The following is a 26,823-nucleotide window of genomic DNA, read 5'->3' as shown; positions in this document are numbered from 1 at the left end:
TCTGGCAAGGGTCAAATTTATTAATCGGCATAGAAAATTGCTTTGGACCACAAAAGATCTGTTCAGATCTTCTGTTCAGATCTTCTGTGAAAAACAGCTCATAAAGAAAAAGGGAAGTATAATTGTCTGTTTCCACCTGAATTCCACGTTGGCCAGTGAATGGGGGAAGTATGGGCACGCAGAAGTGGTGGGCTCCCAATCAGGATTTGCAAGAGCATCAGGAAGGACACTATGGGCTCTACAAGCCTGTCTCCGAATTCTTGGTGGCACTACTTGTGCTAGCCACTGCACCAGTTTGAACTGCACTTATGGGACTCGCCAGGTCACCAAGTTTTACTGCAGTGCTGGCTTGACTATGACTAGGATGTACTAGGCCGCTGATGCTTGCCAGTTAACCAGAAGGTTGAGCAGCACTAGTATCGACACTCTGCTGCATACGAGAACCCTGAGGTTGTTGCACCTCAGCAACAGAACGGGGTTGGGTACGCCTGACCTTAGCAGGGACCACTAATCCATCGTCAGAGCTATCTGTCAGGGTGCCGCTGCTCTCTACAGGTTTGAATACTGAGCCTGATTCTGAAAGTGAGGCTTCCCCATCCCTCTAATCTGTCATGCTCAGCACCATGTAGGCCTCTTCACTAGTGTACCTCTGCTACCAAAAAATGTACCTGCTAGTGCTAGCAGAGATCAGGCCTGACTATGCTAGTGCTGCGGTTTAGTGTGTTGTGTATTGGAAGTGACAGTAATCTGCTGATCCTACACTTCTTGGGGGGGAGGGGTGGGGGGGGGGGCTAAACGCAGGTGCTGGCAGGTGAAGGGGCTGATCCTGCTAACGCTGCATTTTGGGAACACTAAACTATTGGGGACGCTAGTATAGCTTTGATCAGATCAAAGATATTGTTCTATTCAGACACTATACTAGTAATGGAGGTGTTTAGTGTGTATTTGTGTGTCACTGGCAATCAAAGGGTTAAAATGTATTACTAAATATGCGGCGGGGATCTGACGCTATCCTGGATTGACACTTACTAACGTTAACGCTATCTGATTGTGACGAGACCAATCTCGCCACTGGGCGTTGGAGAAGCCTGGTTGCTCGCCTCCTGCAATGGGACTATGGACCCTCTCATTAGCCCAGGCTAAACGTAAACCCCATGGAAATTCGACTGTGTTTGTGGCATCTGAGCGCTGTTTGGATATGTTGAGCGCTCAGATCCAAGCTATCTGGGGATGGGTTGAATGTAGGGGTTCTGTTCAGTAGACTGGGAGTTATGCATTTTTGTGTCTTTTTGTGTTTCTTTAAACATGTGGCTAATGGAGCCTTGCCTCTCCTGGAAGCTAAAACGTATTCCTGTAAACTGTAAGGAACAGGAAGCCAACTCCTAATATGGGCATTACAGGAAGTTCTGAGGAGACGGGCGGTCTATTGACACTCAGAGTAATGTGTATTGAGGGCTCGTTAGGGAACCATTGTTCTGTGTCTGACTATTGTGTACATTGATTGCCCCCTGGGGCTCCTGTCTCCTTGCATTGGTCAAAGCTATCTGACCAATCCCTGTTGACTAATTTTCAAGCCCTCATTTGCATATGCTGGAGAGGACCTTAGTGAGAACTGCAAGTACTTTACAATTGACCAATGGGAAAGCGGTTGTTGGGGGAAGGATGTTCCAATTTCTGTATAAAAGTGTGCTCTGTTCTTCCAATAAATGTTGTTCCTGTTTTACCCTCATCTCGGAGCTTTGTCTCGTTATTGGGGGAATCTGCTGCAGGGATTGCTATGGTCTTCCATACTCCCTTAGAGAATCACTAAGCTCTTATAAGAGCTTGTGTAAGAGCTTGTTCGTGCTGCACTCTCTGGGGAAAGAGAGGTTCACCCACAGGAACCTGGGGCCTTGTCGTTGGTCCAGGGTGGGTAGGAGATGCCAAGACCCTAACCAAGCTGCGGCGGTTCGTGGAGTCTGAAGTGCTTACGGTGTCTGGTGGAGTGCTTGGAGCCCTCGGGAAGCACTAGGAGCATCTGTCAACGGAGGTACCTGCTCAGGGGTGCCCTGTTCCGTAACACTGATGTCATCTGTAACACTAATACAGTGATCAGAAAAAAGATCTGTACACTATAATAGTGACACTGTGACAGTCAATGAAGGTGTTAACTGGGGGTGATCAGGGGGTTTCATCTTTATTGGGGGGTGGATGGCGGGTACCCTAAACCTATCTGGGACAGAAACTAACTGTCTCTCACACTAACTAAAGTCACAAGTGACACTAATACAGTAATCAGTAAATTATCGGTATACTGTATACACTATAGTGTACACAGTGACAGGGAGTAAAAGGATTAACTGAGGGGTGATGAGGGGGTTAAAAGTGTGCCTATGTGTACTGGTGTCAGTGTACTGCTTGTGTACTCACAGTTCATGCTCTCTCCTCTCCAGGAGAGGAGATTGTATAATTTCCTGTGCCTGTATTTACATTACACAGGCACAGGAAATTCTGCAATTGGTCAGAACCGATCCCCAGGTCCAAGCCAAAAATCATTGGTCTGAACCTGATGACTGATCGATTCTGAACTGAATCAGCACATCGCTGGGACAGCGGGCGTGCGTACCCTAGCCCCGCGCGCGATCGACAGTTGTGTTGGTTCACGCGGCCGAGCCACCTTGCCGCTGGAAAAGTGCAGCGGCTTGTCGGCAACTGGTTAAAGTATTTCACCTTCCCACTGGCCTAATCCCCATGGTTAAGCCAGTGGGAGGGTGAAATGCATTAGAGGGGTGTTGCTACATAGGCGACAGGCCAAAGCCAATCTTTTACACTAGTACTGGACTGTTTGTTAGTGGGAGGATGTCCACTTTTTACATAGGCATTAAGAAGAGATGTTTGCAAATCTAAAATTGTTTGTATTATTAGATTGTGAGCTACATTCACCTTATTTGTGTGTAATAGGTAAAGAACTGAGCACCAATCACTTTAATAAATTTAAACCCATAGAAAGGTTTTGACTTTAGATGGGCTTTTAATGCAGTATGTAATTGCTTGTATATACATGTAATATAAATGATATGTCCTTTTCTGGCATACATATATTTTCTTTGTTAATTAACTATTTAAATATGCACATACATAAGATGTCACAGAGAAATTTAATGAGTATAAAAAAACAAAAGCACCAGCTGGACATTTAATTTTCCTACAGATGATGAAACTCCAAATAAACCTCTAAAATATGATTTTAAAATAAGGGATGCATATGTATTTATTACATGTAAATGAAAAGCATGCATTGCATGACAAGCCTGATGGCTTTACTGCCCTCACCTCCTTGCGTTAACATAAGCACTGCAGAAATATGTTATAAAATTATGTAGCACCCTTCTAGTCAGGTGCTAGGTAGAAAGAGTAGTTTTGGCTCTGTCTGCTTATCAGAAGAGCAACAGGCAAAATCTATGTTCACACTGCTTATCAGGGAGCAGGATTGGTAGTTAGGTCTACTCAGTGTGCCCAGTGTGTATTCATCTGGCCTCAGGGAGTGTCCCCTACTGATCCAATGGGGAGGCACGTTGGATGCTGGAGGAAACCTAACCAATGGTACACAGGCTTTTGGTACTGTCCCAGTGGGTTGGCACAGACAGTGCATTATGGGACAGTGTATAAAAAGTCAAGGACACATGAGGCAGAGGTCTTTGGGCGGGAAGCCAGGTCCCAGAAGGAGGGTAGCGACTGCCTCCTCTTTTGCAACAGTTGGTGGTGGTCACAGGAAGTTGGCCTGGTGTACCAGGGGCATGAGACTGAACCCAGAGGTCCAGGAGAAGCTGACTATGGCAGAATCTGGAAAAACAGTGTCCGTGAGTACAGAGGAACTTGCCCAGGGGTCTGCCCAGGAAAGGGACCACTCCAGAGTGTAGAGTCAGTGGACGGGTGTCAGCTAGCCAAGTTAGGGGGTACTAGGGGAGTGCCCTGAAGAGAAATATTAATGGAAGCACTTATCTCATCTTCATTCAAGTGGCAGGATAAGGCAGCGGCCTTGCAGCATTCTCAAGTTTAGAGTCCTCAGCATTGTGAATAGTTAACAGTTGGGGTATCCCACTCATCCCTTCTCCCATCCCAATTACAATAAAACCACAAAAACAACATCCCCTGGACTGATCTTCGACTGAGCCAAGAACTTAAAGTGATACGTTTCTGCAACTAGTTGCTATGGGTAACCCAGGAGAATCCCTAAAGCTTTATGTCCAGCAGCCCTCTAGGGGGCATTGCTACATTATATTTGACAGAACTAACATCATTACTTTCTAAATCTAAGTATGCAGTATTGCTACTTTCTAGCTATAAATAGCAACATCACTGCATTATGTGTCAGGAACATACTTTGCAAGATATTTTACATTTATTCAAACCTGATGTATTTAAATATTAAACACCAGACCAAGAAACACTCTTTGCTTTATACAAAAATAAGTCAGGTTTCGATTTTTCTCGACCTAAACTGCATAAGCCTTGATTGATATATACAGCAATTGTTAATTGCTAGCCATGGAAATAACCTCCTACGTTATGTCAATTTAATAGCCTATTCTAATGAGAGAGATAGTTTGTGGAGACACTGAACATTTCAATACATAATTCATTGTGATGAAGTGACAGGAAAAAGGCTGTAAAAGCCAAGCATTAGAATTGATATGACTGGATTGCAATGAGCTGACGACCCCTCTTCCATCAGTTTAGGTGATAAATATTTTCATATAAGTGGGTGGTGGAATTACTGTGGGAGGAAAGTGTGCTACTTATTTTTTAGCGGTATATACAGGATACTGTAGTGCACACTAAATCAATAAATAACTAATTTTCAGCAATGACAGAAGATTATTTAGGATTTTCAAATTTAATCTAGTTGAAAGAGATGTAGAAAGTTGCCAAGTCTTTTAAAGTGAATACGTAAAGTGTATTTTAACCCAAAATCTATTTTCAGTATGTTTGGTATCATGTCTCAATTTATAATTTTTTTAAGCAAATAATTTTTCTAATATGTTGCCTGCTAACTAGAGATCCAATCAGTGACGGCACCTGCTATCGAACACGGACAATTAGAGGCAGCGTTGTCAGCTTTCCTTGTGCAGTCCTTAACCACTTGCTGACTGCCTAACGCCGATCTACGTCGGCAGTCAGCCCCTCACAGGCAAAGTGACGTAGGGCTACGTCACTAGCTTGTGAGGGTCTAGGGAGCGAGCGCGCACCCCCGGAGGCGCGCTCCTGCGTGGTCACAGACCCCCCCGCGCGTGTGACCGGCGGACCCGATGTCCGCCGGTCACTCGGCGATCGGCGGGGGAGAGGGAGAAAGTCAGGCGGCTTGTGTAAACAAGCTGCCTGTCATTCTCCTCGGTGTAAAAACACTGATCACACGGATCTACTATGTAGATCCGTTGATCAGTGTCCTTACAGCTCAAGCCACAGCCAATCACAGTAGAAAGCACGCCCCTAGGGACACACACAGCCCCTCCCTCCCAAATAAAGTTAACCCCTTCACTACCAGTGTATTTTTACAGTAACAGTGCATATGTATAGCACTGATTACTGTAGAAATGTCACAAAAGTGTCAAAAATGTCAGTCAAGGGTCCGATCTGTCCGCCCCAATGTCGCAGTACCGCAAAAAAAATCGCAGATCGCTGCCATTACGCGTTAAAAAAAAAACAACAAAAATAACAAAAATCTTTCCCTTTGTTAGTAAAAGCGATAACTTTTGCGCAAACCAATCAAAATACGCTTTTTGCGATTTTTTTTTTACCAAACATAGGTAGCATAAAACAAATTGGCCAAAAATGTTAAAAAAATGTTAAAAAATTTTGATTTTTACATTTTTTTTGGGGGGAATTTCATATAAAAAAATGTGAAAAATATTGCTATTTTTGCAAAATTGACGCTCTTTTTTTGTTTATAGCGCGTGATCAAAAAATCGCACAGGTGATCAAATACCACCAAAAGAAAGCTCTGTTTGTGGGGAAACAAAGGTCAAATTTGTTTAGGTACAGTGTCGCACGACCGCGCAATTGTCCGTTAAAGTTACACAGTGCCGAATGGCAAAATACCCCCTGGTCAGGAAGGGGGTAAAATCTTCCGGGGCTTAAGTGGTTAAATAGGCCATTGGGCTAATTGTCAGGTCTACCAGATATGTAACCCAATGAACAACTAACCAAGCAAAGGGCTGCACACTGTAGGCTGGTGATGGTGCTGCTAATTGCGAAGAAGTGGATTAGCACTGCCACCGGAAGTGCTGTTGCTGGCAAGATCTCTAGGTATACACTGTGCAACACATTCACAAAAAAATGATTTGCTTAAAGTGTTTGTAAAGGCTCAGTTTTTTTTTTAAACAGATAATAAACATGTTATTCTTACCTGCTCTGTGCAATGGTATTACACATGGTGGCTCCAAAACTCCTCTTCTGAGGTCCCCCACTGGCACTCCAGGCTCCTCCTCTTATCAGTACACCACCATAGGAAGCTTATTCCTTTGGGGGTGCACCTGCAAGTTCACTCCCAAGCCGGGCTGTGTGTGTCTCTAACTACACACAGAGCAGCTTGGCCCTGCCCCTCACTCTCTGCTCACAGGATTTAATTGACAGCAGGAGGAGCCAATAGCTCCAGCTGCTGCCCCTTTGTCCTATGAGGAGCGAGAGAGACTGGTGCCGCTGCAGATGGGCACAGCTCTGGATTGAGATAAGACTCTGGTAAGTATGGGGGCGGAGGTGTGAGGGTGCGATACTTCCCCTGAAAAAATTTATACCTTAATGCAGGGAATGCATTAGGGTAAAAATGTTCTGCCTTTAGAACTACTTTAAGAAAAATGTGTACAAAGGGGTTTATTTACTAAGGGAAGATTCACTGTGTACTACGTGCACTTAGAAGTGCAGTAACTGTAGATCTGAGGGGGACATGCAAGGAAATTAAAAAACAGCATTTTTGTTTTCACATGATTGGATGATAGAAATCAGCAGAGCTTCCCCTCATTTCAGATCTTCCCCTCAAAACTACAGTGACTGCACTTCCAAGGGCACTTCCAGTGCACTTGTAGTGCACAGTGGAGTTCACTATAGTAAATCAACCCCGATGATACATGAAGCCAAATCTACTAGAAACTAGGTATTACATACATTTTCAAGCAAACATGTTTTGGAGCTAAAAATACAAACTTGTCCCTTCGGTGTTACAGCAGGCACTTCCAGATGCATGCATATCAATTCAACCTCAAGAGGGCACTCAGTCATGCTAACCTTGATTTTAGTTCAGTTTAGAAAGTCAGAACTTTACCCACCCTTTTCCTATTTTCTGGACTTTTCTATTTGCCCAGTACTTTAAAGGGTGATCTTGCTGACCATGTGTGAGTGAGGTGAAAGGGCTGGCAGGGCCAAGAGGTAACTTTGTAGATACAGTTGAGATTTGCATAATATAGCATTATTGGCTTTGGGGACCCTGGGGTACAAATGTGCAGTCATTTTGAAGTGGCTGCTACTATATCTTCAGTACAGGTGAATTTTAAAGCATATCTGGATAAATACATTTCTGGCCTCCTAAGAAGTGATAACGATGAGGCACTCAATAGGGATCCTTGATATATATGTCCATATAAAACCAAATGTATTGGTTATTTAATATGCATTTATAATATGCATTTCAACTAAAGAGGGAGCCAAACAAAATTTCCTAGATTAAAGTGTTTCTAAAGCCTAAACGTTTTTTTACCCCAATATATTCTCTGCATTAAGGTAAAAAATGTTAAGGTAGCAGTATGCCCCCTAAACCCCCCTTATGCTTACCTGTGACCTCACTCGATTCAGCGCTCTGCTTTGCTGTAGTCCTATGATGAAGGAGCTTGTCTATGGACCGCCACGAGAAGAGAATTCTGTTGCACAGAGTAGGTAAGTATATCATGCTTTTTACATGTCAGCAACTTAATCCATTTTTTTAGATGAACTTTCCCCAACACATCCACGATAAGTGCCCAGCCCCTGCTGCCTCCATAACCACAAACATGCATATCCGTCCAATGTGTGCATTCATGTCTGTCTAATGATCAGGTATTAGAAAACCTCCTTGGTCATCCCTTTGCAGGTGAATTGCGCATGCAAGAGAGGCCACCATCTAAAGTCTGGTTTTATGGTAGCTATATTCTGGCTGTATAGTAATAATAATCTCATGAATGAAAAACATATGTTATTGCCATTTTAAAAGTCTTCACAGTTACCTGAAAATAAACTGCTGCAGATATGGCAGTGAACTTGTATTATATGAAGTAAGATCATATAACTGTTCACCAGTTTGAAACATTGTAGAAATTGCTGTAATCAGCAGTAAATGATCAATGGTTTTGATGCCTTTTATGCTAGTTTACATTGCTTTGTGCCTGGGAATGGAAGATAACTATTCAAAATGATTGCTTTCATTGTGAATTTAGTATTGTACTGTTATCCTTACCTGGACTCTCAACTTAAACTTTGAAAATGGGTTGTTTATTATTAATGAATATATATTCAAAAAATAATTGCGCTAGAACACAAACAAAAAAAATGACAAAAGTTCAGAAAGAACAAACTCTGAGCAGCTGACACAATGTCCTATTGGTAAATCATATAAATACAAAATAAAATAGCCGTGCTCAGAAGTGATACATTTCCGGTTGATCCCCCAGTGAGATGAAATAAATGCTGTAAAAGGTTAAACGCCAGTGTGTCCACCACCAGGAGAGTAAGAAACATGCAGCCTCTTACCAGATGATCCAGATTAAACAGCAATCAAACAAGATTTAAGACATCAATCGCAGACGGTCCGAATTAAACAGCAAGCAAGATCCAATCAGGCAAAGTGGACATCAATCACTTGGGCGTTAGAATCCAGTAGTATGGACCAAACAGATAAGTTGATCCATGTTGCACATGTAAAGGAACAATAAAACGATCATTGCGCAGACATCCTTTATAAGTTTTATTAAAACATCACAAAAGCCTGCACACAAGGTACTCACATGAAATCCAAAGCAGTAGACATATAAATAAAAAGTGGTGTAAGTTTGTTTCATCCAAAAGCATGGCCGCCTTCCAGTAGCATGCCAATGTCATGTGGTTAAGCTCCTCCCAATATGTTTCGTCACAATCTACATCATCAGCCCCGATGAAATCATCAGCCCGTCTGCAATTGATGTCTGCTCTACCTGATTAAATCTTGTTTGATTGCTGTTTAATCCAGATCGTCTGGTAAGAGGCTGCATGTTTCTTACTCTCCTGGTGGTGGACACCTTTTACAGCATTTATTTCATCTCACTGGGGGATCAACCGGAATTTATCACTTCTGAGCATGGCTATTTTATTTTGTATTATTAATGAATGTTGCATGTCCAAACTTACTTTCTAGAGGATTGAAAAATGTTAGATCTCTTGGAGAAACTGATGAGATATTGACCCATTTGTTTGCAGACATTGGCAGTTTCAAAGGGTCATTGGCACTGCTCTAACTTAATTGTATCCGAAAACCTGAAAACAGTACAACCACTAATTTACTTATCAATGTATTAAGTATTCCTTTTGCAATACAATAACCATTTCTCTAACTTTGGGACATATTTCAAGTCCTCGCTGTAGAATTATATGTGCTTATTTATTTATTCTTAAAAACCAGATTAGATCACTGGATTGGATTTCACATGTAGAATTTTTGGACGACGTATAGAAAAACCTAACTTGTTTATAAATCATCCTCCCGGGTTAGCTCTATAGCAACATTATTTGCAATTTACATTATTTTCTCTGGATACTGACCTAGGCCAATCTACTTACTTCCTTTTTCTGAGTGCTGAGAGGGAACATCTTGCTTCTATGTGTATCCATGAGAGATAATATATGAGTTATGGGTGCACTGCCTCTTTATTATCGTTTGATTATGATATAGATTTTGTCTGGTCTGATCATGACCTCCATGACTATGGGCAAAGCAGACTTCCTCAGGCATCTCTGAATGACCAAACTTAATGAATATAGTGAGTTGCTTTGTTCTGTTCTCTGGCCAGTCCTTTGGCTGGCACCAGATATATCTCCCGGTGTGCATAATTTTTTTATGAAAAGGTTAACAACTTTCATGCGCACACTTTACACCTTTTAGGTGTCTTTGGGTAGATGTAGGACAATATGCTTACACTACAACTATTAAAGTCTGTCTGTCTCTATGGCCTTTCGTATTGTGGGAAACAATGGACTATTTTTAAAGCTTTTCAAATTAGAGTTTGGTTTGCCCAAACTACTACCTTATCAAGTCAGTGAAATATCTCACTATGGTCTCTGGAAATTTGTCACACCTTTACTCAAAGCTATATAAATGCATTAAATGGAACTTAAAATAATAGACAAGATTAAAAAAAAAACTCTTTCATTTTTATGCAAAAAATGATGTTACTGTTATAGATTCTTTATGTTCTATGTGTGTTTATGTTCTGTTCGATTTCTCTTACAGATGTGAAGACTGAAGTTCCAGTAGGTATGGACCCCATCACACCACTGGACCTACGGACAGATCTAAGGACAATCATGCCTATCTTAGATCCTAGCTTACGAGAAAAGCAGCTGCACCAAGAGCTTTTACTGATTCAGCAGCAGCAGCAGATTCAGAAACAGCTGCTCATTGCTGAGTTTCAGAAGCAACATGAAAACCTCACAAGACAACACCAAGCCCAGCTGCAGGAGCACCTCAAGGTACCAGTTTGCTAAAGACTAGTTGTAGTATACTCTAGTGGTCTTGCTTTTGTTTTTGTGTTTCCCTTTAGCAAAAGGAACATGACTTCCAGTAAACCAATCATGAGAGAAGTAGGGGGCTTTAATTGCAAACCTCTATCTGAAGATGAGCGTTGCCTGGCTGTTATGCTCATCCACTGACTTCAAAACTTCCGAATCACTGACTTGAAGCAAGCATGCAGATCGGGAAAGTTAGAAGGCCAATGCTTATAGTATTTTAAATATCAAGGGATCAGCATGACAGCTGGGAGCCTGAAATTTCAGAAGCAGAGTTCAGAATAAGGAGAGACGTTTTTTATTTCCATGAAATGCAAATCATATTTCAGCAAAAGTTTACCATTTTTGCAAAATTCATTGGAGACATTGTGGAAGATGAAATTATGGTGGTTATGATGGTTTTTAATGGTGACACAAGCTTTAAAATGTTCTTGAGGGTCACAAAAGCTCCTATCAACTGTTGTGCCAAAAAAGGATAAAAACACAAATATAAAGAACACTAATTGATATAAACTAAACTACTCTAAATACTGCCCTCAAAGACAGACAGGGACAGAAAGTGCGGAAAAAAACTCCACAGATGGATCGCAGTCAGAAATAAAAGCCCGAGAAGAGTTTTTACTTTGAAAAAAATTGAGACTAGAGTTTGGCTTTAATGGCTCTTGAAAAATGAATTCTGCCCACATCATGATGCATTAAAGCTGAATTCAGGGATAGGCAAATATTGCCTAAATACAAGAGCCATTTGTATTGTTACTTGAATCTTGGTGTGCCTTTAGTATTTCTCTTAGATTTGTGTTGTTAGCAAGCATAAACGGTTGCCTCTGTGCAGGAGCTTCCTATGACAACGACCATTTACTACTGCTCTCCATTTGTGCAGGGTGACTGCTCTTGTATCCACACCCCGTTTGTAGTCAACTGCATGTAGAAAGGGTTTCCCTTTAAGATATAGTTACTTCTCCCAGGGTGTCTGTTGCTTAGAGGTCCCATCCTTTCCCTTTATAAGATAAAGGAGTTATAGTGCATGGGAGCTTGGGAAGGAGAGGGCCGCCATGTAGCAGAGGGAGCATTTTCTCCTTGCAGGAGTTGCCAGAAGACCTTAAAAGCCTTGAAGAAGACATGAGTAGGTGAGCACAATAGTAACCCCTCCTGAATAATGGGGACAGTTTTTGACTGTTAAGACATATTTTTGGATTTTTTTGCCAACTACTTTGGGGCTTATTGTAACATGTGGACTGTGTTGGACTTCATGGTCTCAGAATCCCAATTTGTGCACATGAGTAGACATTGGGGTGATTGAGATAATTACAGATACAAGGGTTTGAGGTAAACTACATAAACAGAAGATCTGTAGTTAGTTCTCCTAGATGTTTGGAACAACCTACCTGCAAAGTTGCTTCAAAAATGATGTGCAAGTGTACCTAAAAGTGATGCTATTTTGAAGGCAAAGCATTATTAATGTACAGCATTTCCTCAAACCTGCCTTAAAGGTTTACACAGTAGGGTATGTGCTACCTCGATGACAAGAGGGTAAACACAGCCTTTTTCATTTGAATGCATGCATTTGAACAATGCCTGATTCAAACGGAAAATCCAGCATTTGACAAAAAAAAGGCTACATTTTACTTATTGTACCTGTATTATAAACACATCTCATTAGTACCTGCGAGGCCAAAGAAAACACAGGGGTTGATTTATTAAAGGCAAATATACTGTGCACTTTGCAAAGTGCAGTTGCTTTCTGCAAGTGCAGCTGCTCCAGATCTTAGTAAATAAGCAGAAGCTCTGCTGACTTCCATCATGCAATTATGTGCAAGCAAAAATGCAGTTTTTTTTTTTTTTTTTAATTTTCCTTGCATGTGATTGCGTACTCTTTACAAAGTGAAGCTTTACCTCATTTACTAAGCTCTGGAGCAACTCCACTTGCAGAGTGCAACTACACTTTGCAAAGTGCACAGTCTATTTGCCTTTAGTAAAGCAATCCTACAATGTAATGCAGATAAAACACAGCCTCTGAACTGTAATCTATACTACTTCACTGGAAAAAAAAGAAATCTGCTGACACCCGTGTACACAAGCCCTAAGGAAGGATTATATAGAAAGAGTTAGTTCCACTAAATGTTTACTGTGCTCAGAGCAACCTTTTCTTTGCAGCACTAAGGACATCACTGTTGTAATGTAATACGCAGATCAGATTTGCAAAACATCACAAGTGCGTATAAGGACAGCCATAGAGGTTTTCTAACTAGCAAACACATCTGAATATTTGTATGTCTATAATTAATCAATCAGAAAATGGAATCTTCATTATGTAATGAATCAGTTGTATATTTAGCAGCCAGTTATTGCCTATATATTGATCCCTGTCCATTACATGCACACCTATGCTCATTAGCCAAAGCTAAAAGCAGTTATATGACAGCTCTTAAAAAAAAAAAAGACCTGAAACATTCAAGTATAAATCAAAATAATTAAAGTCTCATTGCCGGCTGATATTTATGTTGTTAAGTAATGACTGTGAGTGGTCAGGGAACAGTCCTAATCCTCCAAATAGCAGTTGTTATGGAGCCTGCTAATGTCAGCTAGGAGCCAATGCAAATTGAAGTGGAAGGGAAACACAGCAAGCGTTTGTGGGACCGCTGTCTTCCAGGAGTTGTGTGGTCTGCCTGGCTGTTTCAGAGAACCCTTACTGTGATGAAATGTTTACCCAGCTATGCTTAAGTATACTAGGAGGACGAAGCCCATTATTACACAGTGTTAGATTAAAGGTATCTCATTCTTTTTTTTTTTTTACTACAAAGAAACAAAATAATCAAACATTTTAGACCATCCCTTTCTAAGGTCAGATTTTCTCTCAGAGACCCTCAACACAATGAAAAATGTGTTTTACTGCTATTATTAGTCCAATAAATGTAAGCACAGCTAGTTTGTCTGTAGCCTTGCATACAGTTATACACAATATAGAAGTATACGATTTAAAGACGAACTAAACTCTGCAAGCTGTGCACACAAAGGCAAGCAGCAAAAAAAAAAACAAATTCCCTTCTATATAAAAAAAAAAAAATAAATGCAAGAGGTCTGGCTTTAGGTAAACTATTTTAAAGCTTATCACTTATATTTTGTAAAAGTCATTCATTATGCACTTCTTTTCTGACAAGAACAGAAGGGATTACTTCAAATATTAAAACACACTTCTTAGGTCAGCATAGGCCTGTTCATGGCCATAAGAAAAAGAATGAGCTATTGCACTGAATGGAACACAACCATCATTAAACGGGGCACATAAGAAGGTCAGGAGAGTGGTAGGGAACACCAGATAAAGTGGATGCAGCTCCTCTCAGATTAGGTCTTGGGATCCTAATGCACAAAAAATAAACAAACACAAGAAGGCTCCTCCATTTAGGTGTAGAGATTTATTAAATAAGTATAACAGACAATAGAAATGCACTTACTAGATAAAAGTGGATCAAGGCTTGTCATAGACCCATATAGACCTCCAAAGGATCACCATGAGGCTTCAGAGCTCAGCAGGCATGTGGCTTGCTGAAGCAGAGTTCTTGATAGAAGTGCAGCTGTCAGGCTTCAGGCTGGAACATAAGCATCAGCAACAAGTGGCAAGATGGCGGTGGCTCCAAACAGCACTATTTTCAGATGGGTGATGACAGAAAGTGGAGGGGATGTGGTCACGGTGATCCAATGGAGGTCTATATAGGTCTATGACAAGCCTTGATCCACTTTTGTCTATGAGTGTATTTTTTTTGTCTTTATACTATTTTTTAAATAAAGATGGAGGCGCCTTCTTCTGTTCATGGCAATGGCTGTTACATTTGTGATCTTCTGGTCAGTAGTACACTAGTTTGGCTGCCATTTGTTAACTTATATTGGAGGCCCACGAGAATAAATCATTAAAAAAGAATATTACTTTTGCACCCTACAGGGTAGGTGCTAGGTAAAAGTATAGTGGGCCTTGGCTGCCTAACAGCAGGGTCATAATTTCAGCTGGGCTGTCATGTCTCCCAGGTGTGTCTGCTGAGAGGGGAGTCTCCCCACTGGCTCCATGAGATGATTCTCATTGGGAAGTGGAGGAAATCCAATCAGAGACACATTCAGGCCTGTATCTACCCTAGAAGGCAGATTCAGCCGCAGAGGATTCTGGGAGTGGGTATATGTTTGAGGGGAACGCATGACGCAGCATCTTTGGCGGGAAGCAGAGTCCCAGGAGGGAGAGTACGGCTGTCTCTCCTCCTGTCAGAAGGATCAGGTGTCTCGGATGGCTGCCTGGGATTCCAGAGGATGCTGAGTTGAGCTGCAAAGGGGATCCGGTGTGCTGAGGACCAGTGGAGGAAGAGGGGTTCAGTTCCAAGAAAGCCTGCCAAGATCGTGAGTACTGTGAACTGCCCCTAGTAGTCTGCAAAGTGTAGAGGGGACCACTCCAGAGGAGGTACCAGGGATCCGGGAGTCAGCTAGCAGTAAAGGGGGTGCCTAGTCAGGGGAGCCTGAAGTGTAGAGGGGGCACCAGGGGTTGGTCCCTGAAGAGTTAATGTGTACAGTGTGTAGTGTACAGAGTTAAGAGTTGCTGTGGCACAAGCAGTGACAAGGAGCTACCTCGGTCAGTGAAGGACTGAAGGGAGCTTTTCAGTGACTTCTGAGCTAAATTATGTGTCGGGAGTCAAGTGTTCTACAGTCCTGGATCCTCTGAGTTAACAAACAAGTTAAAGTCGAGGTTCCAGCACTAGTTCAGCAAAGCAGTATCTTCAAACGTCAGGAAGCGCTGGTTGGCATTCAGCTGGCGTCAAGACAGCGCCAACAGGCATTTTTGTATAAAGTCCCAGTTAACCTAGTTGAGCCAGAGGAGTATCCCACTTATTCCCTTCTCCCATCCCCAAAATACAATAAACAAAACCAACCAAAGATGCCGGAGTGGTCAATGTCTCAATTCTCACACTTGGGTTCAGAACTTAAATGTGTTGGAGGTGTCACCGGTAACAATGGCAGACCCACATCAGGCTCAAGGCCTAGAAATATTTCTACATTACATTACCCTTGTACATTAGCAGGTGGCAGTAGGGCATTTTGAAAGTAGGCTGGTGGCAGACTGGCAGAGTATCATAAGAGCAGTTGTGGCAAAATAAAGGAGTGGGATATTCCAATGACAATGGCTATACAGGAAAGTATGAAAAGTATAGGAAATAATACTAAAATATTTGAACACCTATGCAAATGTATTGACTAGAAAGATACCTGTGCAGACTCCAACAGTATTAAAGTCACTACAAAGTAACAGCTGTTCTTGAACACTCGCAGGTATTTGTTAAAGACTGAATTGCAAAGTTGCATAATGGAGATAAAAATATAATCCAAATCTAGATGGCGAGTCAGGATATCCATCTACTGATAGTAAAGAATACCCAATCATGTGCATAGAAAATAGTAAAATAGCATTTTTGATTGCGCATGATTGGATGATGGAAGTCTGCAAAGCTTCACCTCATTCACTAAGTTCTGGGTATAATTCCCTTAAAAAGCGAACAGTCTATTTGCCTCTAGTAAATCAACCTCTATTTAGTTCTGTATGTCTGTGTATGTTATATTTTTGCAGCTGTGCACATTTTACAAATTTGAAGACTAAACCCCCTTCACATGGGCCGAATGTCGGGCGACATCGGCCGGTTCAATAAAAACCGTCCGACATTCAACCCGTGCGTATGCCAGCTGGTCCGACAGAAGCCAGCCGTTTGTTTTTTTTTTCTGTTGGATATGCATGCTGGAAAACTAGCGGCCAGTTAGCTTCCGATCAGCGTCCCTCTGTTAGAACACAACAGCTCAGCAGGGGAGATCGCTGTACTAACGTCAGATCATTAGTACAGTGGCTCCGACTGGAGCTGACATTCTTTTTTCGTTCAACCTGCTGGGTTGAACAGAAAACAAACTCATAGTGTGTACCAGACTTAACTTGTGGAAACAAGTAGAATCAAACCATAAAGTGCTATTGCTACCAGTTGCTTTGCTATAAGGTCACTCATATGAAATTGTTACGTTTTACCCAGATGCAGAATCTGAAGCATTTTCGAAGTGTGTCTTATCACATGATTCTTTAATATGCAATTTCCTTCTTTGAGAACTAGAGACGGGGCTGTTTGGGCCAAGGAAAATTTTTACTGGCTCAGATTCAGGACTCTTCAGAGTATAAAAAAACACCAGCAATAATAGGGACTTAATTATTGGGGCAGCTGTACAAGTTTAATGCTAGGGTGAAAGTACCAACACACAGCAGATGTTCCCTAGAAGGTGAGTCGGGATGAGTGGAGTCACTTTGGTTAAAGTGATCTTGATATTTCTGCAAAGTAAAAAGTCTAAATTTGCATTCAATTCTTTAGGTGAAAACTTTTTGGGAAAAACTCTACTCTTTTTCTTTTTGTCATTTAGAGGCTGTGTTTTTTACAAGTATATTTAAGATAGTTTCCTTCTTTTCATTTCATAATCTTTGTATGTGTTTTTTTTTTTTCCTTTTTTTTGTGTACTTGGTGGTTATTGTGTAAGGTTAGTTTAAATATTTGTTTTCAGTGTCTGTTTTTTCTTTTTGTGAATAAAAATGTAAAATAATAGGGCTAATGATGGTTTGTTGTCTGGTACAAGAGCAGGTCCATCTGGAGCCATTTTAAAGCTCATTGCACCCTTAAAAACCTTAATTTCACCTTTTCCATTGATGCCAATCCATTTCACCAAAATATCAACGTTTTTGCTGAAATGTTATGATTCTCTTCAAAACTTTTAAATAACTTACAATTTCTCTCATGCCCATGGAGAAGTCTACATTTAAAAATATCATACCTAACTTGAGTGTTTCTTGAAATATTGATATTTAAACTTTATAACATATATTTATAATGTTAAATATATACTCAATAAAGATATAATAGCCTCATTCACACTTGCAAATATGGTCAATTGTGATGGCCTGTGGGAGACACAACAGGGAACTTATGTAATCATTCAAGCAGTAATTACTTGGATGAGCAGAGATCCATGAAAAGAGGTATGGACAGGAAGCCCCACTGAAAGAAAGAGGAGCCTGGCAGTGCCCGCAGCTGTTTGCAGCCATTCACATGTAATCACTCATGCAACGATTACATGCAGATGATCAGCCCTGGATGCGGACTGTCTGTATCCAGGACTGATCATCAACAGGTAGTCGCTGCATGAGTGATTAAATGTGAATGGCTGCAAACAGCTGCGGGCACTGCCAGGCTCCTATTTCTTTCAGCAGGGCTTCCTGTCCATACCTCTTTGCATGGATCTCAGCTGAGTCTTCTACAGGTAATCAAAAACAGCCCCTTTTGCCATCATGAATGGGATACTAAATTACAAAATATTTGAAAGTTATTTCAGTCGCTTGGTTATTGTGCATCTGTGTATATAGTGGATAATATATCATTATGTGATAATTCTGTTGTCTAAGTGTTGTAATTCAGGGTTATTAAATGTTAAAGATAGCTCAGATGGTATGCAGCGCTTTGCAGAATGGAAGTTCAGTTGTCAGATGGTGCAATAACACGGGTTCCAACGCTATGCATGATTAATGACTTTCCACTTCTTAAAGGTTAACGTTGTTTTTGATTTTAGTCAAATTGTCCTCGGGCCTCTCTCCCTAAACAAGCAGTGGGGCACCACATTTCTTTAATTCAGCAAATCTGTTTCCTGCATAGCTGAGTAGATTTCTCATATTAACAGGGCTTCCATTGTCATTCCTCTTGTCTGTTATCCAAAGAGGAAAAGAGTGACTAGCAATGTTTCTTTTAAGAACATTTACAACTGACTGTGAATGGTTCCCTGGGGCATTGCTTCCATTAAGTTCTTTACAAAGAAATGTGATTTCCAAGAAAGTTCAGGTCTCGCAACTTGAGCTGCCAGGGATGGATTTGACACAGCGTACCACCCATTGCAGAGCTCTGGCATGGGACAGGTTAATGTATGATGAAAACGTCTTTAGAGATGGATGGATTTGTCTAACATAGAAATGACATGGATTTTTGGTTTAATTACAGCATTTTGTTCTCTTCTATTCTCAATGGCTAATTTAAAGCGTGTTTTGTGTTATTTATATGTAAGAATAAACTAGGCATTTTGTAAAGTGTTTGCCGAGCCTGTACAGACATTGGGCTCATTCAGTAATGTAGTATAAAGAAAGACATTGATATTCCCAATGCATTATCCAAGAGTGACCAATCATCTTCCATTTTTCTTGCAGAGTTGAAAATTAATTCTGACTGATTGTTGTGGTCAATATGACTGCTCTTTATCATGTATTTTCATGTACAGAGGTGTGCAATCTGTTTAAACATATGTAAACTCAAAACAGTTTTTTGTTTCTGGTAAAGAAGGGTTTACAGAGGAAGTAAACTCTTCCGTATTTATTCAATTTTTTTTCTTCCCTGTATAGTAAATGCATATTGTACTAGTGTGCATCCCATAGTGTGCTAGTGTGCATAGTGTGCATAGTGTGCATAGTGTGCTATTGTGCTAGCACACTATGTGACACTTACCTGCAAATGAAGCCCGTGTTGTCCCCGCTGGCGGCTGCATCCATCTTCGCCCGTTTTCCTTCTCAGTCTGTGAACTCCGGCTGTATTACTGCCCAGTGCTGCATGACGTCACTCCCACGCATGCATGCAGGAGCCACCAGTCACAGCACAGGGCTCTGAAGAAATAGCACGGGCGGCCATTTCTTCAGCACGCATGTGCTGATGACATCATCAGCTGCATGCAATGTAAATATCTCCTAAACGGTGCAAGTTTAGGAGATATTTACAGTACCTATAGGTAAGCCTTATTGTAGGCTTACCTATAAGTAAAAGTTATTAACCACTTGCCGACCGGCCACAGTATATTTACTGCGGCAGTCAGCCCCTCACAGGCAAAGCGACGTAGTACTACGTCGCTAGCCTGTGAGGCTCTAGGGGGCGAGCGCGTGCCGCCGGAGGAGTGCTCCCACCCCGCTCGTTCACGGACCCATCCCCCCCCCCCCGCGCATGTGCCCGGCGGACCTGATGTCCGCTGGGCACTCGCAATTGTCCGTTCCAGCTGGAGAAAGGCAGGCGGCTAATGTAAACAAAGCCGCCCGTCATTCTCCCCTGTGTAAGAATTGAGATCATACGGTTCTGCTATGTAGGACCGTTGATCTCTGTTCTTACACCTCAAGTCACATCCAATCATAGTTAGAAACACGCCCCTAGGGACACACTTAACCCCTCCTTCTCAAATAAAGTTAACTCCTTCCCTGCCAGTGTCATTTTTACAGTAACAGTGCATATATATAGCACTGATTACTGTAGTAATGTCACTGGTAACCCCAAAAATGTCAGTCATGGGTCCGATATGTCCGCAGCAATGTCGCAGTCCCGCAAAAAAAAATCGCAGATCGCCGCCATTACTCGCTAAAAAAAAAACAACAAAAATGACAAAAATCTTTCCCTTAGTTAGTAAATGCAATAACTTTTGCGCAAACCAAACAAAATATGCTTTTTGCGATTTTTTTTACCAACCATATGTAGCATAAAACAAATTGGCCTAAAATGTTAAAAAATTTAGATTTTTACATTTTTTTGGGGGAATTTCATATAAAATAAATGTGAAAAATATTGTTATTTTTGCAAAATTGGCGCTATTTTTTTGTTTATAGCGCATGATCAAAAAATCGCACAGGTGATCAAATACCACCAAAAGAAAGCTCTGTTTGTGTGGAAAAAAAGGATGTCAAATTAGTCAAATTAGTTTAGGTACAGCGTCATGCAAGCAAAAGTTATGATCTTCACACCTGAACCTTCTGGGACACATCACAGGTCCCAAGAGACAGCGGGACCATTCATAAAGCACATTGTGGGCAGCCGGCTGTGAAGCTGCAAGGAGTAACAGCCAGCTTTATTGTGCCTGTGGTATGCAACTGAAAATCAGCGAAGAACTGGCCCAAGTGAGGACGGCCTTGGATCCCTGGAGAAATGAGTGTCTGTTTATTAAAAGTTAGAAGCTACAGTTTTTGTGGTTGCTGACGTCTAATTTTTTAAAAACTGGCTGAAGAACCCCTTTAAGACCTCCTTTTTAGATTGCATATTTTAATATCTGTCCTGTCAGAGAGATTTTACTTCAATTCCTGTCCCAAAATCACAGGGGAAAGTGGAGATATCTTCAGAATTAGGGAACACCAGAAATAATGGTCATCGGGGCCAATAGAGAACATGAATACCTACAGCGGAGACACAGAGAGCAATAAATGCCTGACAGGGGTTCTAAGTCTTCTTTATTCTATCAATAAAAAAAGTTGTGGTTTTACAAGCGAATTAAACCTCTACCATAATTTTTTTGAGCCCTAGGAGCTTTTAGCTATAATGTGCTAGTATGCACAGCATATTGTCAGATTATGGTAGAATTACTGTACCTAGCAAGCGATCCCCTCCAGAGATGCACATTGGCCACAGGCGCTGCCATCTTCTCCCAGTCTTCCTCCCAGGTTCCAGTTCTTTGGCCGCTTGGTTGGCAAGTCAAAGACATCACTGTTCATGCACATGGGAGTCACATCTTCACGGCACAGAGCAGTTCTGTAAATGTATGGTGAGGTGTAATTGTGTAGTTCAGAAGAGATACGGTTTCTTCTGTCACCAAAATCCTACTTCTCAGCATTTTTTTAGGTTTAATTACACTTTAACCACTTAAACCCCGGAAGATTTTACCCCCTTCCAAACCAGGGGGTATTTTGCGATTCGGCACTGCGTGACTTTAATGGACAATTGCACGGACGTGTGACGCTGTACCCAAATGAATTTGATGTCCTTTTTTTCCCCACAAACAGAGCTTTCTTTTGGTGGTATTTGATCACCTGTGCGATTTTTTGATCATGCGCTATAAACAAAAAAAGAGTGACAATTTTGCAAAAATAACAATATTTTTCACATTTTTTTATATGAAATTCCCCCCCAAAAAAATGTAAAAATCAAAATTTTTTAACCTTTTCGGCCAATTTGTTTTATGCTACATATGTTTGGTAAAAAAAATCGCAAAAAGCGTATTTTGATTGGTTTGCGCAAAAGTTATCGCGTTTACTAACAAAGGGAAAGATTTTTGTCATTTTTGTTGTTTTTTTTACGAGTAATCGCGGCGATCTGCGTTTTTTTTTGCGGTACTGCGACATTGCGGCGGACAGATCGGACCCTTGACTGACATTTTTGACACTTTTGGGGTTACCAGTGACATTTCTACAGTAATCAGTGCTATATATATGCACTGTTACTGTAAAATTACACTGGCAGTGAAGGGGTTAACTTTTTTGAGAGGGAGGGGCTATGTGTGTCCCTAGGGGCGTGATTCTAACTGTGATTGGCTGTGGCTTCAGATGTATGAACAGTGATCAACGGTTCTACATAGTAGAACCGTATGATCATCATTCATACGCCGGGAGAATGACAGGCAGCTTGTTTACACTAGCCGCCTGACTTTCTCCCTCTCCACCGACGATCGCCGAGGGGGGTCCGTGACCACTCGGGAGCGGGAGCGTGCCTCCGGGGGCGCGCGCTCTCTCCCTAGACCCTCACAGGCTAGCGACGTAGACCTACGTCACTCTGCCTGTGAGGGGCTGACCGCCGCAGTAAATAGCCGTGCGGCGGTTGGCAAGTGGTTAAGTAAAATGTTTGTGCCCAGTAATTTCAGTTTTTCACAGTTACCAGATATGATATGACAATCGCATTGATAGCTGGCTTTCAGGAAAATGGAATAACAAGGCACAGAAACAATTAAAAAAAAGTTGTTCACTGCTGCTCTTTGTGATTAGGTGCCACTTTCCCCTTCACTAATGAGGTAAACTGATGGAGGACCAAAGGATAGGTTATGTCTCAGTTCATAAGTTAGGCAACTGCTCCACATTCTTTCTAGAGTTACAATTAGAAGAGATATTGCAAATCATATAAATCATCTCAGCAGAACAATTGTCCCCATTAGATGAATTCTCCTCTCAGCGAAGTAACAATAGCAATAGCAGCTCAGGTGGCAGCTATGGAGTCTGGCCACACAGAAGGGGGCCTTTAATGCAAATTAAAGCGTTTGTTACCCCAACACTTCATATTTCTGATGCGTACATGCTATACCATGTACTTGTATGAGAAAGTATCACATTCTCTTTGTATTGCTTCCTTTGTGTAAAATCCCTGGTGTCCCTGCCAGTCCCTCTGCTCTCCTAAGAAAAACTGACCACACTAAGCAGGAGAGCACATAATGGTCAGTTCTCTAGCTATGCTGGGAACTCAGTATGCTCTCCTCCAATGATCAGACTTGTCCTGACTCCTGACATGCCCCCACTGCACAACCATTTACTAGGAAGCTCAGTGTACTGCTGCTTCTCCTCCCCCCAGCTCTTATGCAGCTGAGAACAGAGGGAATTACTTTTAACAAAGGGAAAAAAGTATTTACATTTTTTTTGTTTTATTTACATCTATACAAAAATGTATGCACTTCATTTCTATTTTAAACTGAATGGGTTGTTTTACAAGGTGATCGTTTACAATCGCTTTAAACATTTCGCTTCTTACACCTGTTCACCCCATATGGACCAGAGTAATTTTTACATTTCAGCTATGGATATATTTATTGGCAATAACTTTGTCATTACTAAAGATAACCAGGTAATACAAGCATGGTGCAATTTGTCAGTTTTGCAGAGTGATTGGGGATCACTGGCAGAATCGCAGCAATTTTGCCCGTGATCGCAAACACCTAGGTGTGAATGGGGCCTAAAACTATCAACTTGTCTGAGTATACTGTAATCCTGGCTGTAATTAATCATAGCCGAAAATTAATAGTAATAGTAAGATTGGATGTGCTACACATGCCCTGTGTATAATGATGATGTTTTTTTTTTGGGTGTGTGTAGCACGTCCAAATTCTGCAACTAGTTAAACAGGAAAATCTGTATGCATGTGATATCACATATCCATCACTGTATTATTAAGTATTGCAGAGGTTGCTGTTGTTGACACGAACCCTGTACCCCTTGTGACATTTCCAATCTCAAACAACTTGATGTCAGACGCACAGGATGACTCAAAATTGTTGTCGCTAGTCACAGTACCTACTTTCCAGACTATGCAGTCAGGAGAATCTATTTAGCTGTCTTACTAGTTTAGATGTATTCCCTCATCTTCTGGTCATCCTAGCCAGCACTGAAACCAACTCTGTATGTCTAATGCAGTCTTCTTCAGGCTGTAAAAAAAATCCCAGAGTCTCTCCTCAGGTAAAAACTGACAAGGTAGCGATTTGTAATTCTGCAAAAAAAAAAGGGGTAAAAAAGTAGGCTATATTTACACTGGTAATTTAGGGCCAGTGTGAATTGTAGCTTCAAGAATCAAAAACTCCAGCTGCGGCTCTCAGCGGCTAGTTGTCATTATAATCATAAGTGTAGCACCCTCCTAGGTAGGTGCTAGGTAAACACATATGTGGCCCTGTCTGGTTATCAGAGGGGGGCCTGATCTGTTAGATAATCTGTCCCATGCTTCCAGGTGTGGTCTGTTGAGTCTGGGGAGTCTCCCCACTGTATCTAATGAGGGACCTTGTTGGACAGTGGAGGAAACCTAGCCAATAGCACACCAGGGTTTATGACTGTCCCAGTGGGCGGGGATTGCCGCAATGCACCCTGGGATTGGGAATAAATCCTAAGGGAGCATGTGACAGAGAGTCTTTTGGTGGGAGCATCAGTCCCAGGAGGAGGTGACGGCTGTTCCTCTCCTGTAGAAGTGTGAGTGGGGTCCAGGCAGTCGGCCTAGGGACCGGAGGTTGAGCTGGGCTGCAGAGAGGATCCAGAGTGTGCTGACCGAGTGGAGCTGCTGGGCAGAGATCTTCAGGAAAAACAGTGTCGTGAGTACTCGAGATCTGCCCAGGGGTCTGCCTAAGAGAGGGGACCACTCCAGAAGGGTCAAAGGGGATCCAGGAGCCAGCTAACCAGTAGTTACAGTAAAGGGGGTGCCAAGTATTGAAGCCCTGAAGAAAGGGAAGTAAAGGGAGAGCAAGGAAGGGCCCTGAAGTGTTCAGCAATATAGTAAATGTTAGAAGTCAGCTACCTCAGGAAGGAGTACCTCAGGGAGCTCCAAGGACTTTTAGCAGTCAAAGGAAAAGTCAGCGTTAACCGGCATTCAGTCAGCGTTAACCAGCATCAAGCAGCATTTTGTAGAGTCCCTGCCTAATTGTGCATAGTTCAGTTATAAAATAAGTATATAAAACCCGCGCTCTTATAGCAGCGAACTCATACAGCTGGATGTATAAAAGAAAATGATATAAAAAGAGTCGCGCTCGGTAGAACAGTCAATAAATCCCATGGAAGAAGAGCAGCAATAACTGAGAATCACATCACAGCCACATTCAGCCTTGATGAGTATACAGTTCATGAAAATGCAAGGTAAATTTCCACCCTGGTGTAAATTGCAGACAGACGCTTGTGAAGCCCTTCACCACATATAGCCTCTTACCAGAGAGAGACGGGACATACACGGTAAGTAGTTAGAGGACTACTTCGCCTGTATCCAGAAAATCAGCTCCAGTACGAATCCAATCATACGGTGTTCACCAATGTAAAAGATGTGCTGACGCTTTAAGGACCCACTCTCAGAGTGTAATATGGAAAAAGACAAAAACGGCCCATAGCGTGATACTGTCTTGGTAATTTATTAGGTAGGAAAAAGTATTGCACTCACCCAAATACAATAACATCAAGCCTCTAGCCACATCATGGGCAGTGGAACGGTGCAGGGTACTTCCGGGTTCCAGGTATGACGGAGTGATGCTCGTTCCGCTCCTCCCCGGAGGAGCGGAATGAGCGTCACTCCGTCATACCCGGAACCCGGAAGTACCCTGCACCGTTCCACTGCCCATGATGTGGCTAGAGGCTTGATGTTATTGTATTTGGGTGAGTGCAATACTTTTTCCTACCTAATAAATTACCAAGACAGTATCACGCTATGGGCCGTTTTTGTCTTTTTCCATATTACACTCTGAGAGTGGGTCCTTAAAGCGTCAGCACATCTTTTACATTGGTGAACACCGTATGATTGGATTCGTACTGGAGCTGATTTTCTGGATACAGGCGAAGTAGTCCTCTAACTACTTACCGTGTATGTCCCGTCTCTCTCTGGTAAGAGGCTATATGTGGTGAAGGGCTTCACAAGCGTCTGTCTGCAATTTACACCAGGGTGGAAATTTACCTTGCATTTTCATGAACTGTATACTCATCAAGGCTGAATGTGGCTGTGATGTGATTCTCAGTTATTGCTGCTCTTCTTCCATGGGATTTATTGACTGTTCTACCGAGCGCGACTCTTTTTATATCATAGTTCAGTTATAGGAGTATCCCACTCATCCCTTCTCCCATCCAAGTTCTCAAATAAACCCTAAAACCACAATAACTGGGCTGGTTCTTGTCTGAGGGGCTCACACTTGGAGAAGCATGCTTAAAGGTACTGTTGTTGCTAGCGGTAACCCAGGGGGACCCACAGTCAGCAGCTCCCTTGGGAGTAGTGCTACATACATTTCTGGCGGCCACAGGTATTTGCAGCATTCTGTGCATCCAGCAGTGATCACCATGGGATAGCGCTGGCTGTGCAGAGAGCTGCAAATAGTTGCAGCTGCCAGCAACTTTTCATTATAGTGAATGGCAGCGGCCACACCTAGCTGTTAATTCCTGTGATTCCTGCTGCTACAATTTGCACAGGCCCTAATCGCTGGTGTGCATGTAGCCTTAGGGTTATAGAGTAATTGTGTGCAGGAGTACTAACTAACAATCATGAAGTTATGAAATAAAATATTGTGATGATCAATATTATTGCTACTCCAAACATTGCCGGGACAAGGTCATCTAGAGCCCAGGTCAAACATGCCAAATGTCACCAACCCCCCCGAACATGTATGAGACTTATGTGTCAGCAAAAATCTCCCCACAAAAACTCTGAGCACTAATCTGCATGATTACTCCCTAAGCACAAATTTCCATTCCTCCCAGTACAAATCTGCCTCCCTCCTGAAATGCCCCAATCT

At 42.0% G+C, this 26,823-nt stretch overlaps 1 protein-coding gene across 1 annotated transcript in view; it reads left to right on the top strand.

Moving 5' to 3' along the window:
• LOC309556008 (histone deacetylase 9-like) overlaps positions 1-26,823 on the top strand; it is a 903,604-nt gene that overhangs the window by 623,552 nt on the left and 253,229 nt on the right. Inside the window, exon 5 of the mRNA XM_082258269.1 lies at positions 10,487-10,725. Coding sequence (XP_082114395.1) covers positions 10,487-10,725 — 239 coding nt within the window. The remainder of the gene's footprint in view (positions 1-10,486; positions 10,726-26,823) is intronic.

This window comes from Pelophylax lessonae, assembly GCF_965119305.1.
Source record: "Pelophylax lessonae genome assembly, chromosome: 5".
Taxonomy (NCBI): Eukaryota; Metazoa; Chordata; class Amphibia; order Anura; family Ranidae; genus Pelophylax; species Pelophylax lessonae.
The sequence above is the reverse complement of the archived record's forward strand: the minus strand, read 5'-3'. Positions and strand labels throughout refer to the sequence as shown.